This window comes from Molossus molossus, unplaced genomic scaffold (assembly GCF_014108415.1).
Source record: "Molossus molossus isolate mMolMol1 unplaced genomic scaffold, mMolMol1.p scaffold_m16_p_22, whole genome shotgun sequence".
NCBI classification, from domain to species: Eukaryota; Metazoa; Chordata; class Mammalia; order Chiroptera; family Molossidae; genus Molossus; species Molossus molossus.
In genome coordinates this window covers 5,869,141-5,883,589 of record NW_023425358.1, presented here as the reverse complement: position 1 = coordinate 5,883,589, position 14,449 = coordinate 5,869,141, and the positions used below count along the sequence as shown (strand labels likewise).

At 53.9% G+C, this 14,449-nt stretch overlaps 1 protein-coding gene across 1 annotated transcript in view; it reads right to left on the bottom strand.

Annotated features, from left to right (window-relative positions):
* Window positions 1-294: 294 nt before the first annotated feature.
* The window catches only part of NCAPD3 (non-SMC condensin II complex subunit D3), a 70,183-nt gene continuing 56,028 nt past the window's right edge, over window positions 295-14,449 (bottom strand). Inside the window, exons 25-35 of the mRNA XM_036276376.1 lie at window positions 12,740-12,877; window positions 12,379-12,512; window positions 11,946-12,145; window positions 9,828-9,938; window positions 7,614-7,796; window positions 6,846-6,994; window positions 6,473-6,612; window positions 5,751-5,828; window positions 638-712; window positions 499-559; window positions 295-418 (exon numbers count right to left, since the gene is read on the bottom strand). Coding sequence (XP_036132269.1) covers window positions 310-418; window positions 499-559; window positions 638-712; window positions 5,751-5,828; window positions 6,473-6,612; window positions 6,846-6,994; window positions 7,614-7,796; window positions 9,828-9,938; window positions 11,946-12,145; window positions 12,379-12,512; window positions 12,740-12,877 — 1,378 coding nt within the window. The 3' untranslated portion in view covers window positions 295-309. The remainder of the gene's footprint in view (window positions 419-498; window positions 560-637; window positions 713-5,750; window positions 5,829-6,472; window positions 6,613-6,845; window positions 6,995-7,613; window positions 7,797-9,827; window positions 9,939-11,945; window positions 12,146-12,378; window positions 12,513-12,739; window positions 12,878-14,449) is intronic.

The window sequence follows — 14,449 nt, the reverse complement described above, 5'->3', positions numbered from 1 at the left end:
AAGAATCCCCATCAGCTAACAGAGGTTGGATAAAAAAGCAAATGTGTTGGGCTGTGTTCCTTAGGGACCTGTAGCTCATCGGAATGGACCTGATACTTTCAGATGGAGTAACGTTAAAACATTAAATAGCTAAGGCATTTTTCTATTATTTACAGTTTTTTACCACGTTTGTTCATGAGAAATGGAAGGGACTGGCCAGCTGGAAGCAGGACACACTGGGGTGCTGCGTAGCGCACGTCGGGGCGGGGGGTGAGGGCTGCTGCCCACCCGCAGGAGCCCGCAGGAGCGCAGGCAGGGCCAGGCCCCGCTTCAGTTGGCAGTTTTCAGGGGGCTCTTTCGGAGCGACCTCCTGCTGGGGACTGGGCTGTCTTTATTTCTGGCCGGAGACTTCACATTCCACTGCTGAGGCTGCGGAGGCCTGGGGAGGGAGAGACACGATCATTCTGGAACTGAGAAAATGGACACAGACTACCGCAAAGGAACTCTTGCTGGACTTACGGTTTATCAGGCAGTGATAAACATAAAATGTCATTTCCTTGATGCTGGGCTTCCGTTCTCTCTGAAAGGGAGTCACACACACAAGATCAGATTTCCCAGAGCCCCAGACGCCCACGCACCCGCCAGGAGGGGCACTTGCCTCTGCCAGGGAAGGGGGTCCGCGGTGTGCCGATGTAGCTGACTCCTGCTTCAAACGTGACGTCGCTGATGGTCTCTGAGTGAAGGGAAAGCAGCAAGGTTACAGCGGATAGTCACCCAGCAGGGTCAGTCACGGGGTCAGTACAGGGCTATGTCAAATCCAGCAACCCTGTCAGTCAGGCCTCAGTGACTGCAGGACTGGACACGAAGCTGCACCTTCCTTCCCTCCTTCCTCACATCCACGGCCCTGACTTCCCTCCTCCGCACACCCCTCCTAGGCTGCCTCTCCGGCTTTCTGCCTGCCCCATGTCCAGGTGCTGCCTATATGCCAGTACCCCCAGCTCCGTGTCACACCTCCCTGCTGAGCCTCCTGTCCCCTGCACCTCCCTGCTGAGCCCTGCCTGTCCCCCTGCACCTCCCTGCTGAGCCCTGCCTGTCCCCCTGCACCTCCCTGCTGAGCCCTGCCTGTCCCCTGCACCTCCCTGCTGAGCCCTCCCTGTCCCCCTGCACCTCCCTGCTGAGCCCTCCCTGTCCCCCTGCACCTCCCTGCTGAGCCCTCCCTGTCCCCCTGCACCTCCCTGCTGAGCCCTCCCTGTCCCCCTGCACCTCCCTGCTGAGCCCTCCCTGTCCCCCTGCACCTCTCTGCTGAGCCCTCCCTGTCCCCCTGCACCTCCCTGCTGAGCCCTCCCTGTCCCCCTGCACCTCCCTCCTGAGCCCTCCCTGTCCCCCTGCACCTCCCTGCTGAGCCTCCTGTCCCCTGCACCTCCCTGCTGAGCCCTGCCTGTCCCCCTGCACCTCCCTGCTGAGCCCTGCCTGTCCCCCTGCACCTCCCTGCTGAGCCTCCTGTCCCCTGCACCTCCCTGCTGAGCCCTGCCTGTCCCCCTGCACCTCCCTGCTGAGCCCTGCCTGTCCCCCTGCACCTCCCTGCTGAGCCCTGCCTGTCCCCTGCACCTCCCTGCTGAGCCCTCCCTGTCCCCCTGCACCTCCCTGCTGAGCCCTCCCTGTCCCCCTGCACCTCCCTGCTGAGCCCTCCCTGTCCCCCTGCACCTCTCTGCTGAGCCCTCCCTGTCCCCCTGCACCTCCCTGCTGAGCCCTCCCTGTCCCCCTGCACCTCCCTCCTGAGCCCTCCCTGTCCCCCTGCACCTCCCGCCTGAGCCCTCCCTGTTCCCCTGCACCTCCCTCCTGAGCCCCCCATACCTCCCTGCTGAGCCCCCGTCCCCCTGCACCTCCCGTGAGTTCCCTGAAGTTGCTTCACCCACCCTCCACTCCTCAACATGTCCCTTCTGTGTGCTCCTCCGATCAGAGCGGGATGAGCACACTGGAAATGCCAGGCAGTTAGCTCCTTCTCCACGTCTAATCAGTAGCTGAGTCCCAGCACCTGCACCTTCCACGCCCTCTGCACCCTCCTCCCTCATCTCAGCCTGGTCCGTCCCAGTGGTCTCCCGCTGACGGCCTCCCCTTCCAGTCCCCCCGAGCAGGCAGGAGAGCAGTGTGGGAACACACTCTGAATCAGACTCTGCGTCTTCCTAGTTGACTACTCTAAGAACCCCAGGTTTACCTCTAAAATAGGACACAAATGTACTGACCTCAGGGAGTGTCAGGATTAACTGAGATCATCTACGTCAAGTCTTCAAAACAGTACTTGGTACACAAGGTAAGTGCTAAAGATGTGTTAGCAACTATGTAATTTATTAGCTGTTATCCCGGTGTCACTTAGAGGTAAAATAGTTTAAGGATCTGGTACGGTTACTGCCCTACTACAGCATCCTGAGGGCTCTGTTTAGGGCTCAACAGTCCACCTCCGGCTGAGCCCCAGCATCACAGCCTCTGAGCCGGGCCCCAGCCACTTTCAAGAAAGCCACTTGCACACACTGCCTGCGGGTCACTGGTATCCACGTGATGGCCACTGTTCTCTGAGCAGCCCTGCGGCGGCACATCCGGATCCACACGGGCATCCTGCCCAAGTGTTCTCCCTTCTGGGACCGGGGTGCGCTGCCTCTCCGGGGCCCCTCCTGCTCTGCCCGCCCCACTCCGCCTGAGCCGCTGCAGCCTGGCCGGGGCAGCCTGGCCCGTCCGCCTGCCATCCCTCTGCGAGGACGCTTGTGAGTGAGTCGCTTAGTTCTCACATCCCCTTACACTGTGACCGGAGTGCCGATTAGATCTGTCTGTTTTTTTGTTTGTTTTTTAATCCTGACCCAAGGACATTTTTGCATTTCTCTTCAGATAGAGTGGGAGGGAGAGAGGGAGGAAGAGAGAGAGACATTGACTGGTTGCCACCCACCTGGCCCCAACGGGGCCAGGGACAAACTGCAACCGAGGCACGTGCCCTTAGTGGGAACCGAACCCGGGACTCTCTGGTCCGTGGGCCGACGCTCTAACCGCTGAGCAAACTGGCCAGGCATTTCTGGTCCGTTTTAAAGCCCGTCCGTGCATCTGCAGTGCTGTGCCCGAGCTCCTCAAGCCGTGTGAACAGACGACACACGGCCATTCGCATAGCTCAGTTCTGCTCGTTCCTGCTCCCAGGAGGGCTCTCTTTGTGCTACAACTGAAACCCCTTGCCACGCACACATTCCTCGTCCTGTTGGGAAGCTTGTGGACATCAGTGGCAAGTCTCCAACCCTCCCCACAGCACCGATGCAGGAGGTCTGAGCGCCCTGTACACTTGGACACCCTTAGAACAAAGGCAGAGCACCTCTGCTGCCCGTCACAGTAGGAAGCACTGGCTAAACCTTCACCCCACGGATTTTTGAAATCTAGCTTTGAACATTTCTCATTTCCACTTCTCAAAACCACTCTGTGCCTGCCGAGCAGCACTGGTGAGCCAGAACAGTGGAGCTGGGCTGCGTCCCCATCGGCTTGGGGAGCAGGGACACCTCCTGACAGTCACCCTGCCTAAGAGCTGTCATCAGAACCTGTACTTACACACTACGGAGAAAACACAACGGAGTGGTTTTAAAGGGACAGTCTCCCAGGAGGGAGACCTAGCAGAGGATCCTTCTTCAAGCTTGTCTTCCTGTTCAGATAAGAAGGGATCTCCAGGGATTTTACACTCAAGAGCTAGAGAAAGAGCCCGGGACACCTGCGAGCCAGCCCTGTCTTCAGGAAAGACTGCTGCACACGAGCCTCAAGCAGCATTAACGCAGCACGTGAGGCCCAGGGAGCTGGGCCCTGTGTGGGGCGTGCAGAGCCAGTGGGGATGCCTGGTCCCGTTCTGCAGCATGTGGTACCCAACTGCCCAAAGAGAGCACCTAATGCCCCCAGCCAGGAACAGGAACATACAGAACATTATACCTGTTCAATATACAGGACCCCAAAATGACCCACTGCTTTTAATGACAAAAGCTGTCATGACTCAATTGTCATCTGAGGGGTGGGGGGATTGCATTCATCCATTACTCTCCCTTCTAACGTAGACGTGGATGAAAATAACCTATGACCTGGCAAATGTTCTCAGAGATCACAGCCTCACAGGTAACAGGACCACCAAGCCAGCACCCAGAGCACAGCAGGCGCCCAGCACGACCACCCAAATGGCTGACACTCGGCAGCTCCACTGTCATCAAGAACTGTCCTCATAACATATGCCCAGATGAGCACAGAGAAAGGAGGAACACAGGACTCAGAAAACCCGAGTTCGGGTCACAGCTGTGCCATCCAGCCAACCACACACCTGTTCACACGACCCCGCCCCAGACACCGCGAGGCCGGGCACACGGTAGAGAACACAGCAGCCCACAAACCAACAGCAAGGACAGACTTGTGTAGGTGTGGTGAGAGCTGAGAAGGTGAGGGCACGTGGTCTTGTCTGAAGGGCGATGAGTGGTCACTAGGAAGGGCATGCTCTGGGAGGACACGTCACTGCAAGCCGTCGGGGCAGAGCGGGCCTGCGCAGCGCTGGACGGGACCGCCCATGGCTGGCGTGCAGGTGATGGGGGAGCAGGTGGGGGGCACGCAGAGACATGTGCAAACTACACCACAGATGTTGTCGAGAATTTCTTCACACTGTAATGTTCTCAAAATTACGGTTTTTATGGGTTTTGAGATACTAAGAAGCCATAAAACAAAGCAACGGGGAAAATACACTGCACTTCTCACTCATTTCCCCTTTGGAATGAAAAGGACTAGCCCGGCCGGTGTGGCTCAGTGGCTGGGTATCGACCCCTGCACCAAGAGGTTGCTGGTTCGATTCCTGGTCAGGACACATGCCCAGGTTGTGGGCCTGATCCCCAATGGGGGACATGCAGGAGGCGGCCAGTTAATGTTCTCTCTCATTGCAGTTTCTATCTCTCTCCCTCTCCCTTCCTCTCTCTCTAAAATCAATAAAGAAATAGAATAAAATAAAAAAGACTAGGGCCCTGGCCAGTTTGGCTCGGCGGTTGGAGCATCGGCCTGCGGTCCAGAGAACCAGGTTCGGTTCCCGCTAAGGGCATGTGCCTTGGTTGCGGTTTGTCCCCGGCCCTGGTTGGTCGTGAGAGTGGCGGCCACTCGATGTGTCCCTTTCACATCAATGTTTCTCTCTCTCTCTCTCCCTCCCACTCTATCTGAACATAAAATGGAAGGGTGTCCTTGGTGAGGATAAAAAAAAACCAAACGACTAGGACTGGGAAGAGCCCTGAATGGCAGTGAGCAGGCGCAGGCTCCCGGCATGGCTGGCGGTGGGCTCCTCGGGGTGCCGCTGTCCCTGGGTGAGTCTCAGGGCGCGGTGACAGAATCTGCGAGCTACAGAGCAGGGCTGGCCAGCAAAGCAAGCACCTGGGAGGTGGGGCAGGCAGGCGAGGTGTCAGCTCTGGAAGGCCGAGCACTGCTGCCTCGAGTCCTGGGAGGGTCTGCCCGGCCTCGGTCCGTCGACGAGGCCCTTACGGCTGTGGGCAGTGACCGGGGCTCACACATCACCTGGACGCGCTCTGACGTCCAGCTGGGTCAACCCTGCTGTCACAGATGACGCTCACTTGCTGTAATCCCCCGAAACATCCGACCTGACACAGAGCACTGCCGTGCTGCTGGGCCTCGAGAGCCGCGCCAGTGACAGGACTCTGCAGCGGCAAGGGCGGCCCCGCAGCTTCGGCGGCAGCGGCCGCAGGGGAGAGGACCAGCTACTCCCACCGGCTACTTACTCTCGGGGGTGCTGATGGCTCGTCTGGCCACAGGGTCAGCATTTCCACTGGACTCTTGCTCCAGGCTGTATGAAGATGCTAGAACAGACACAGGGAAAGTTCAGTGCGTCCCAACACCCCAACCGACCTCACAGAGCAAAACAACTAAGTGAGAAACAGTATTTGTAAGACACATGATGAGGTTAATATCCCATATAAAGTGTTCTTATAAAGAGGTAACTGAGAAAGATACAAAAAGATGATGAACAGGAGACAGTGTCCATTTTCACTAGGATTCAGAGAAATGGAAAGGAAAGCCACAGCCATTTTTAGTCTATGAAGCTCAACAACAACAACAGAACCCGGAACGTTACAAAACCAGTGTCTAGCAGGAAGACGGACACTCGGGGCCGAGGGCAGCCCGACAGTGTCAGAAGTGTCTAAAAGCAGTGTACACTAAGGCACAACTTTATAAACACAACCAAGCACGTGTGAAGAGTGGAAAGACTAGAAGAATAAATACCTCACTACTATGGGTGAGTTTTCTATTTCACAATCTTTTCCAAATCTTTTATCACAAATATGCATTGTTTTATACCTATAACCCTAAGCCCCCAAAGTTGTTTTTCTTTTTAGAGAGAGTAAAACAGAAAGTGTTCCAAGGGGAGTGAGAGGAAGCTCGTTCTGGGTCTCAGTCTGCAAGCGCTGCGGAGATGGGCAGGGTCTCCTGAGCCGGGACTCACCCCGGCGGTGCGCTTTGTCCGGGCTCCCCGAATTCAAAGTGAAAGGCAGCAAGCCTATGCTCCGGTTCCGACGCCTGCTACTGGACTCCACGGCTTTCTTGACGGAGTTCAGGATTGCAATGGTACTCAGGGACATGGACCTGTGGAGAACATGCCACAGACGTGCAGAGAGCAAGACAGTGAGGACACGGAGTCACGACCCATCTCCTTCACTCCTTTCCCGCCTGGAAGGGAAGCGCAGAGGGGAGCATCGGTGCCAATAGCGGTGATCCTCCTGCTGCGAGTGCCCGGGGGTGGGGGTGGGGGTGGTCCTCCTGCTGCGAGTGCCGGGGGGGGGGGGGGGGCACGCTCACTGGTTCCGGGGGCTCCGTACCTGGCTTTGGGCATGAAACTCTTCAACTGCCCCTCTTCCGCTGAAGGGGGCAAAGGTGCTGCTTGGCCGGTGCTAGGCCTGGGTTTTGAGGGAACAGTGGCACTTGCTTGGCCATCAGAAGCTGGCACTGTTTCTAAACCTGGAGCAACCTGTCAGAGAAGGTATTTTTAAGAAAAGGAATCTTCAGGTGCGATGAGCAAGTCCGCAGTCATCTACTTTAAAGCACGTCGGCCGAGCACCTTCTCTTCGAAGCAGCACTGTTAGCAGACTGCCTGCCACACGCGTGTTGTGGCATGGAAGAGAAAAGGAGAATGTCAGCTTGTCTTCCGCATTTCTAAGGAGCAGACTGTGCGGCCTTCTCGGCCAGCAGCACACTGCGCCTGAGGTGAGCGCACGCCCCTGGAGACACCCCCGAGCTGCAGGAGGCTCGCAGAGGGGCTGCTGGGAGGACGGCACACCCAGCGAGCAGCCTCGAGATCTAGGTGCCTGTGGAGCACTCGGGTCAAAGGTCACACAGCCTGCTGCCAGCCTGCTCGCTGGGCATTCCCGCATTTCCCCAACTATTACGGCAATGACCTCCCAGGCGAGCTCGGGAGGCGGGGCCTTGAGGGAAGGGAAGCCTCTGTGGTCCAGCTCCCTGCCTGTCACCCTGTCACCATAACAAACAGCGGCCACAGCAGCAATCCTGGGTCTCAGCAGCTTCTGCTTCTGTGTACAGCAGAGAGCAGACTGCAGAGGAGGGTCCGCCTCAGGTGGCCGCTCACCTACCTGCCCGGCCTGGGCCCCGTCAGCACGGTCCGCTGCTCTGTTCACATCTGCTTGTCTCGCCAGCTCCTGCTCCTGGGCCAGCTGCTCGCTGTACTTCTTCATGTCGTACTCCAGCTCTGACGCCAGCTGCTTGTCGACCGCAAAGAAGTCCTTGACCTCGTCTCGGTAGTCCTGCATCACCTCCTGGGGCAGACAAGGCACCTTGACTGCTGCCCTGAGCAAGTCAGCACGCTACCCAGCACGACTTGATGGGCGGTAACAGGCAACGACTTATTTTGCTGAGAGAGGACTGTTTCTACTACAGCAACCAGCAAGGAATGAACACAGCGGTGTTTCCCAGGAAACACCGGCTGCTCTTGACCACACGAGCAAGTGAGCACGGTGTGAGATAGCATCTGAGTCCCGCCCTCCTAGGAAGCCTACTGCCTCTCTGCCTGCTAACAGGTAGTTTCTCAGGTTCCTGATGGGAGCAAGGATGTGGAATCACACAATTTTAGCCAAAAGCCGAGCTTGAACAGGGCACAGGACTGCCTCCAACAGCTACCCCCTTTCTGCTCCTGGAAGCTGGCATGGGGAGAGGGAGGTATGTGGGTGGTCTGGCTAGGCTCTGGGTCACCACCAGTTCAAAGGACCTCACACTGTCACTGAGGCAGGCCCCTGAGAAGTTCAGAGAGAGGCTAGGGGGGTAGGCGAGACATGGCACTGGCCTGGCCCAGGCCTGTGGAGTAAGGTACAGGAACGGCCGAATAAAAGTGACGCCTCCGTCCACACTCGCTCCCGCAGAGGACTGCAGCCATGGCTTAGTCCCACCTCTGTGTCCTCTTCATCGTATCATGGCAAGAACATGCTTAGGTCTAGAGGAGGTTGCAAAGGATGAAACCTCTTTGGTCAGAGAATGAAACCACCTCACCTAACAGGGTTAGAGGGAGGAAAAGAAGTATCATAGCCCAACCAGTCCCAGCAAGGGGAAGGCAGTAAATGGACCGCCCCCGCCACCGCAGAGAGGGCAGCGCGGGTCAGGCGACAGCTGCAGCCGCTCCCACAGCAGGCTCGGGAGCTGAGCTGTTTGGCCCAGCAGCTCCCCCAGCGGGACCAGCCTCGGAGAGTGTGCTTCAAACGGACAAGCTCATTCTCGTCCGTGTTTCAGCAGGCGTTTAGGGTCTGAGCTCTTTTCTGAGGCTAGTACAGGGCAATGGAAATGTAAAACTGGGAGGTTTCATTTTCGTCCAGACACTGAACCTGTCTTTCCCACCTCGACTTCCTTAGGATAAAGAGATGATTGAAAAATTATATTCAATGTAATTTTTGTTGTAGCTCTTTTTAAAAAATATTCTTAGCCCTGGCCAGTTTGGCTCAGCGGTTAGAGCGTCGGCCTGCGGTCCTGAGAGACCCGGGTTCGGTTCCCGCTAAGGGCGCGTACCTCGGTTGCAGTTTGTCCCCGGCCCTGGTCGGTTGTGCGGGTGGCAGCCACTCGATGTGTTCCTTCACATCAATGTTTCTCTCTCTCTCTCTCTCTGTTCCTCTCTCTCCCTCCCACTCTACCTGAACAAAAAATGGAAAAATGTCCTCGGGTGAGGATAAAAAAATATATATATATATTCTTAGTGGTTTTTGAGGAATAAAATAGCAGCAAAGTGTAAACAGAGAAAGGAAAAAGGTGTTGCATTTATTCCCGATGGTAAGATTGTGCCAGGCAGGTCTGGGGCACCAAGTACGCCTGCCTGCAAGTGTACAGACTTCTCGTGGCGAGTGAGGGCGGCCCAGCCTCTGCTGGGTATTCCCCAACCAACGGCTGCTGCTATTGGGCAGTTTTGTCCTGACTTGTAAATCACAGACAGGGTTAAAAGTAAATATCCCTAAATAAAATATGATGACCCATTTTCACTCGATCCCTCACCACAATAAACTTAAGATGATGACTTTGCTTTTGACCCCAGTTGAGAAAGTCTTTAAAACTGAATCTACTTGGATGATCAAGGACAGACACATGCTCAGCAGTGGGTCAGCTCTTCACAAACTCAATTGCTCAAACAAAGGACCAGCTTCTGTGGAACCTACGGGCAAATTCTGTCTTCTCCCCACCAGTCAAAGGCCTGCGGCAGGTCTAGTTCTAAACTAAGGTAATGCTGCTTTTGAGGCATTTTGAGTTCTAGCTGTAGAGCAATAGCCTGGGGACAAGAGATACCAACCCCAAAGCAAAAGGCCATATTTTACCCTGAGATAGTTCATGAGTTCCCGCAAAGCTGGGATCTTATTCTTCTCCAGCACCGTCTTCAGGGAGATGATGATGGGAATAATGTTTTCTATGAAATTCCTCTTCTGAACCTGTAGTAACACAAAGGCGTGTTTTAAATGTATACAGTTCTGAAAGACAAAGACTGTTCCTTGATCTGTTCTTTTGTCTAGCAGATCTAATAGACTATGTAAGTCTACTTCTGACTTCTGAGTATGGTACTGGGAACTGTACAGAATGCAGCACCTTTGTCCTGGAGACTTTGTAAGCATTACCTCAAAACACCAGGAAAGCTTATAAAGTAGGACACAGATAAATAGCATTCTTATTTTCTGAACAAAAAAAGGAACTAGAAATATGTTGAATAATCTGACAACAAGCTCCAAACCGCCACACAAACCCATCACAGACTCTCGCTCCACATCCAGTGCCTCCATTAACACCTCCCTTCAGAATGGAAATGAGTTCCACTGGGCTTTCCAAGAGACGTGTTTATTCCTGTTGGTGAAATGACAGTGGTCCAAAATGGCTAAGCATGCAGGTAGTCAGTTTTGTATCTCTCTGTGTAACTTTGTATATATTTAGGAAAGTGTTAGGTATGGCAGTCCCTGACTTGACCAAGCCTTCATATTCTTTACCATGAATGATCACTAACTACAAATGTTTTGCAATAAATCTCTTAGAATTAAAAATAATTCATTATAGTAGCACACATGTACATGAGTTATCATTCTGACTCTGAAAAGTATTCTTTTTCTTATTTAAAGTCACAAGTACACATTTCTTGCTTGTAAACCACTCATTTCTAAAAAGTCTTATCAGAATTCCTGAAATAGGAGGGTGATAGTCGAGAAACAAACAGTTTAATAATCTGAGTCTAAGCAGGTGGCACCTATAGTGGCTTAAATGTATTCCTTCAACAAATATCAACAATATGATCTCTGTACCAGACACAAAGCTAACCTCTGGGGCACAGAAAGAAAGCCTTCAAGTTACTTCTAGACCAGACTAGAAGTCTGTGTTTTGAGCTGTGACAAGTGGTAGGTGTCAAGAAACGTATGGAAGAGGGATGCCTAGGAAGGGAGTACAACTCAGGGAAGGCTTCTTTGAAAAGATGAGCCTTAGGAGGCGAGGAATCAGGTTGCGGCGGGGACAGGGTGGGAGTGGGCGCAGTGGGCAGCAGCAGCAGTGTGCAGAGGCACAGAGGCGGGAGACACCTCCCGTTGTGGGGATGGACGGTCATCTGGAACCGAGATCTCAGGATGGGGAGCAGGCAGTGAAGGGGTCTGTATGCCTTGAAGAATGGGAATTTTACTCAGAAGATGAGAGGAAGCCACCAACCTACTCACTGAAGATTCCATTAGTGACGTATAACTTATATACAGTAAAATTTGCCCATGCTAAGTGAACACTTCAGTGAGTGGACAGTAGTATATATGGAATGCCCAACACCACAATCTAGATCATTACCCACAATCCATGACCCCAAAAGTTCCCTGCTGCCCCTGCAGCCAATCTGCCTCTATCTAGCCTGTTTGAAGCAGGAGAGAGCAATGATCAGGTGTGTACGGAAGAAAGAGTACTCTGGCAGCAAGAAGTGCGCAGCCTGGACAGAAAGAAACCAGACGCAGAACGGGTGTTGAGGAAACACAGGCTTTCGTAAACACAGAACCAGGAGAAAGGTACAGAGAGAGGGATTTGTAAGCTAAAATGGACACATGAGGTGTGATCATTCTATTTCTTTGGGTGCACAAGTCTTTAGGGCTCAGGTGGGAAACAAGAATTAGAGATCCAGGAATAAGAGCCCGGGGCCTGGTGAGAACCACGACAGCCAGCTGCCCCTGAAGTGCCGGGCCCTTCTCCACGACAGAGGACGCGGGAAGAGAGTGCCGGAGGAGGAAGAGGGATGAGTAGCTCAGGTCGGACATGGAAGTCTGAGACGCTGGTGGCACATCTAGGCAGGCAGTGGGTTCGCACTCACGAGAGAAGTTGGCACATAGTCTCCACGGGGGAGAATCAAGGCCACTGCTGAGATCAGGATCGTGGCCAGACCACAGTACTGAGGGGTGTGGCCAGGCCTCCTTAGAGAACACACTCACTTGTGAGATGAGCTTCTTCTGAGCTTCCTGCATGACCACATTGGCCAGGGCCATGTCATCTTCTTCCATAAGCAGGTCCTTATCTGGTTTCGATCTCATTGCCAAAAGCTTGATTTCCTTTGAGCTGAGGACCTCAAAGGTATCTGAGAGCAGCTCACTGGCGTCCATGTCCAGGGGCAGGATGCCGTCTGCGAAGCACGCTGGGAGAGAGCACAAAGACCGGCCTCTGAGGAACTGTGGCCTCGGGGAGGTACGCTCAGAGCCGGGCGAGCACGCGGCTGCCAGGGCCTGCGTGTGCACAGGCAGTGTCCAGGGAGGACAGAACGGGGTCTTCCTGTAGGACCAGAGTCCCATTTGCTCCAGATCTGCCAGACCATTAGCAGCACAGCACTTCATTGTAAACAGACATTTTATCCCAAACACACATGCCTACCCAAAATACTGAGGCAGATTTTGGATGTAATATTGAATCGCTGTTCATCTGTGAAGTGCTCCAGAAGAAACTTATAGATTTTCATTCGTTTGTCCTTATTTGTCTTTCCCTTCAGTGAAAAAAGCCGCTTCTCCCTGTGGCAAAACAGGACAATTTTACCCCCTCATGTGGGCCAGGGTGAGCAGGACTTAACAGCATCTCGCGGCCACCACCAGTGCTCATCACAAGCGTGTCCCTAGGACCAGGGGCACGACTGGATGTCTTGGTGGGTCTGCCAAGGCAAGTAACGACCGCACAGAAGTGCGTGGGCAGGGTCTGGCCATCTCCCATCGCACCCGGCTCTCCCGGGAGCCTCACTGACCTCTCTGACTGGGAGAATTTGTTATACTTCTCATGCTTCTCGTAGTTATTAAAGTGGAAGATACACTCAATAAAGTGCTGGAAGAACATGACCGGATTCCTCTTCAGTAACAGGTGAGCCAGGCAAAACTCCCCAAAACTGCAAAAAAGAAGGAGGCCCATTGGCTATTTGCAAACAGCCGCTAATATTATGCCAAGAACTCTGCAAAACAGAGGGGAACTGTGAATTAGGGTAAGAGCCACTAAATCTATCCCAGTAAACAGCTTCGTTCACATTAAAAACAAGGCATGAATTTAGCTTCTTTTGTCTGTCCTTGCCCGGCAGCCTCCCTTTGGACTCCAAGGCTGGCATAACGGCTTTCTCTACCAGGCTTCCGTTCGAAACTCTAACATGGGCTCATTAGTCAGCTACACGTCAGAGCAGAGGCCCATGGTCCTGAAGGCCGCTGCAATCAGAACCACCACCTGGAAATCAACACTTGGGCTTTCCCCCTGACCGGAAGGCTGTTGCCCACAATAATGAACAAAAACCAATTTTAGTAACTAAAACTTTTTCAAGAATTGTGGCTAACTACAAGAGCTCCATAGTTGGGTCAGCAGGGCAAGTCCTCTCCACGGACAGCGACTGGCTCACCGAGCTCTGGACCCTCAGCCAGTGCGGCATGCTCCTCTTCCCGTGCCCAGACCAGGAAGAGGCTTTAGCACACACGTACCGCGGCACAGGGACACCGACGTCACTAGCACCACGCCGATCTGAAGGGCAAAATCTAATGGGCTCCCAAACCCAGTGAACACAAACAAAAGCCGGACTGTCCAACGTCAAGCTCCCTGACAGCTCGTCTCATCACGTCAGCAGGTGAGACCACGCAGGGCGCTGCTTTCTGCTCAGGGTCGACCCAAGGTGGTACAGGGCGGGCGCTGATCCTTCACACTGTCCACACCAATGCTGTCGTTTCATTTCAGGGTTACATGCAGTTTCCACCTACACAGTCAGCTCCCCTCGGGAGCGGAGCAGGGACGGGAGCTGCAGAGGGCGTCAGGACTGGCTGCAGGCGTGCCTTCGCCTCCCGCTTCCTCTTAGGCCGGTATTCTAGTCAGTCTGTAGTCACAGCGTACGCATCAGTGAGAGGTCAGAAGGTCGCTCAGAAATCATGAGGTTTAAGGAAGCTTATCACGACCCTTTGACTATCAACCTAGGAAATAAGGGAGCAGTCTGACCTAATTATACAAACAAAACAAGTAAGTCCCACTTGATACAGGGAATTCCTCAGGGGAGACTCACTGAGGCCAGCGAGACGCACCGGTTTGATCTGAGAGTTGTCAGTAATTCTACACACACTGTGTGCTCAGCAACGCAGGTGAGAACGGCAGAGGGTCACAGCGTCAGATGTTGTTCTTTTAAACAAGGGTTACTCCAAGTAAACCGTCGGGGATGAAGAATGGAGAGAACCACTGCACCAACAGAACACAGCCCCGAAGGAAGCGGCAGGCCTTCCGCCCGGGTGCTGATCACAGCTCACCACCACGGCACGACAATTTCCTCAGCTACCCGAGTCTTCTCAGATTTGAAGTCATTCACATGAAAATGTAAAACCAGCCAGAATCCAATAACTCTTCTGCAAGAAGAGAGGCTGCTTGGAGCTTGAACTTCATGTCAAATGCTCCTCTACTTAGAGTCTGGGTCAAGAATACATGCAGGTAGAAGTAACTA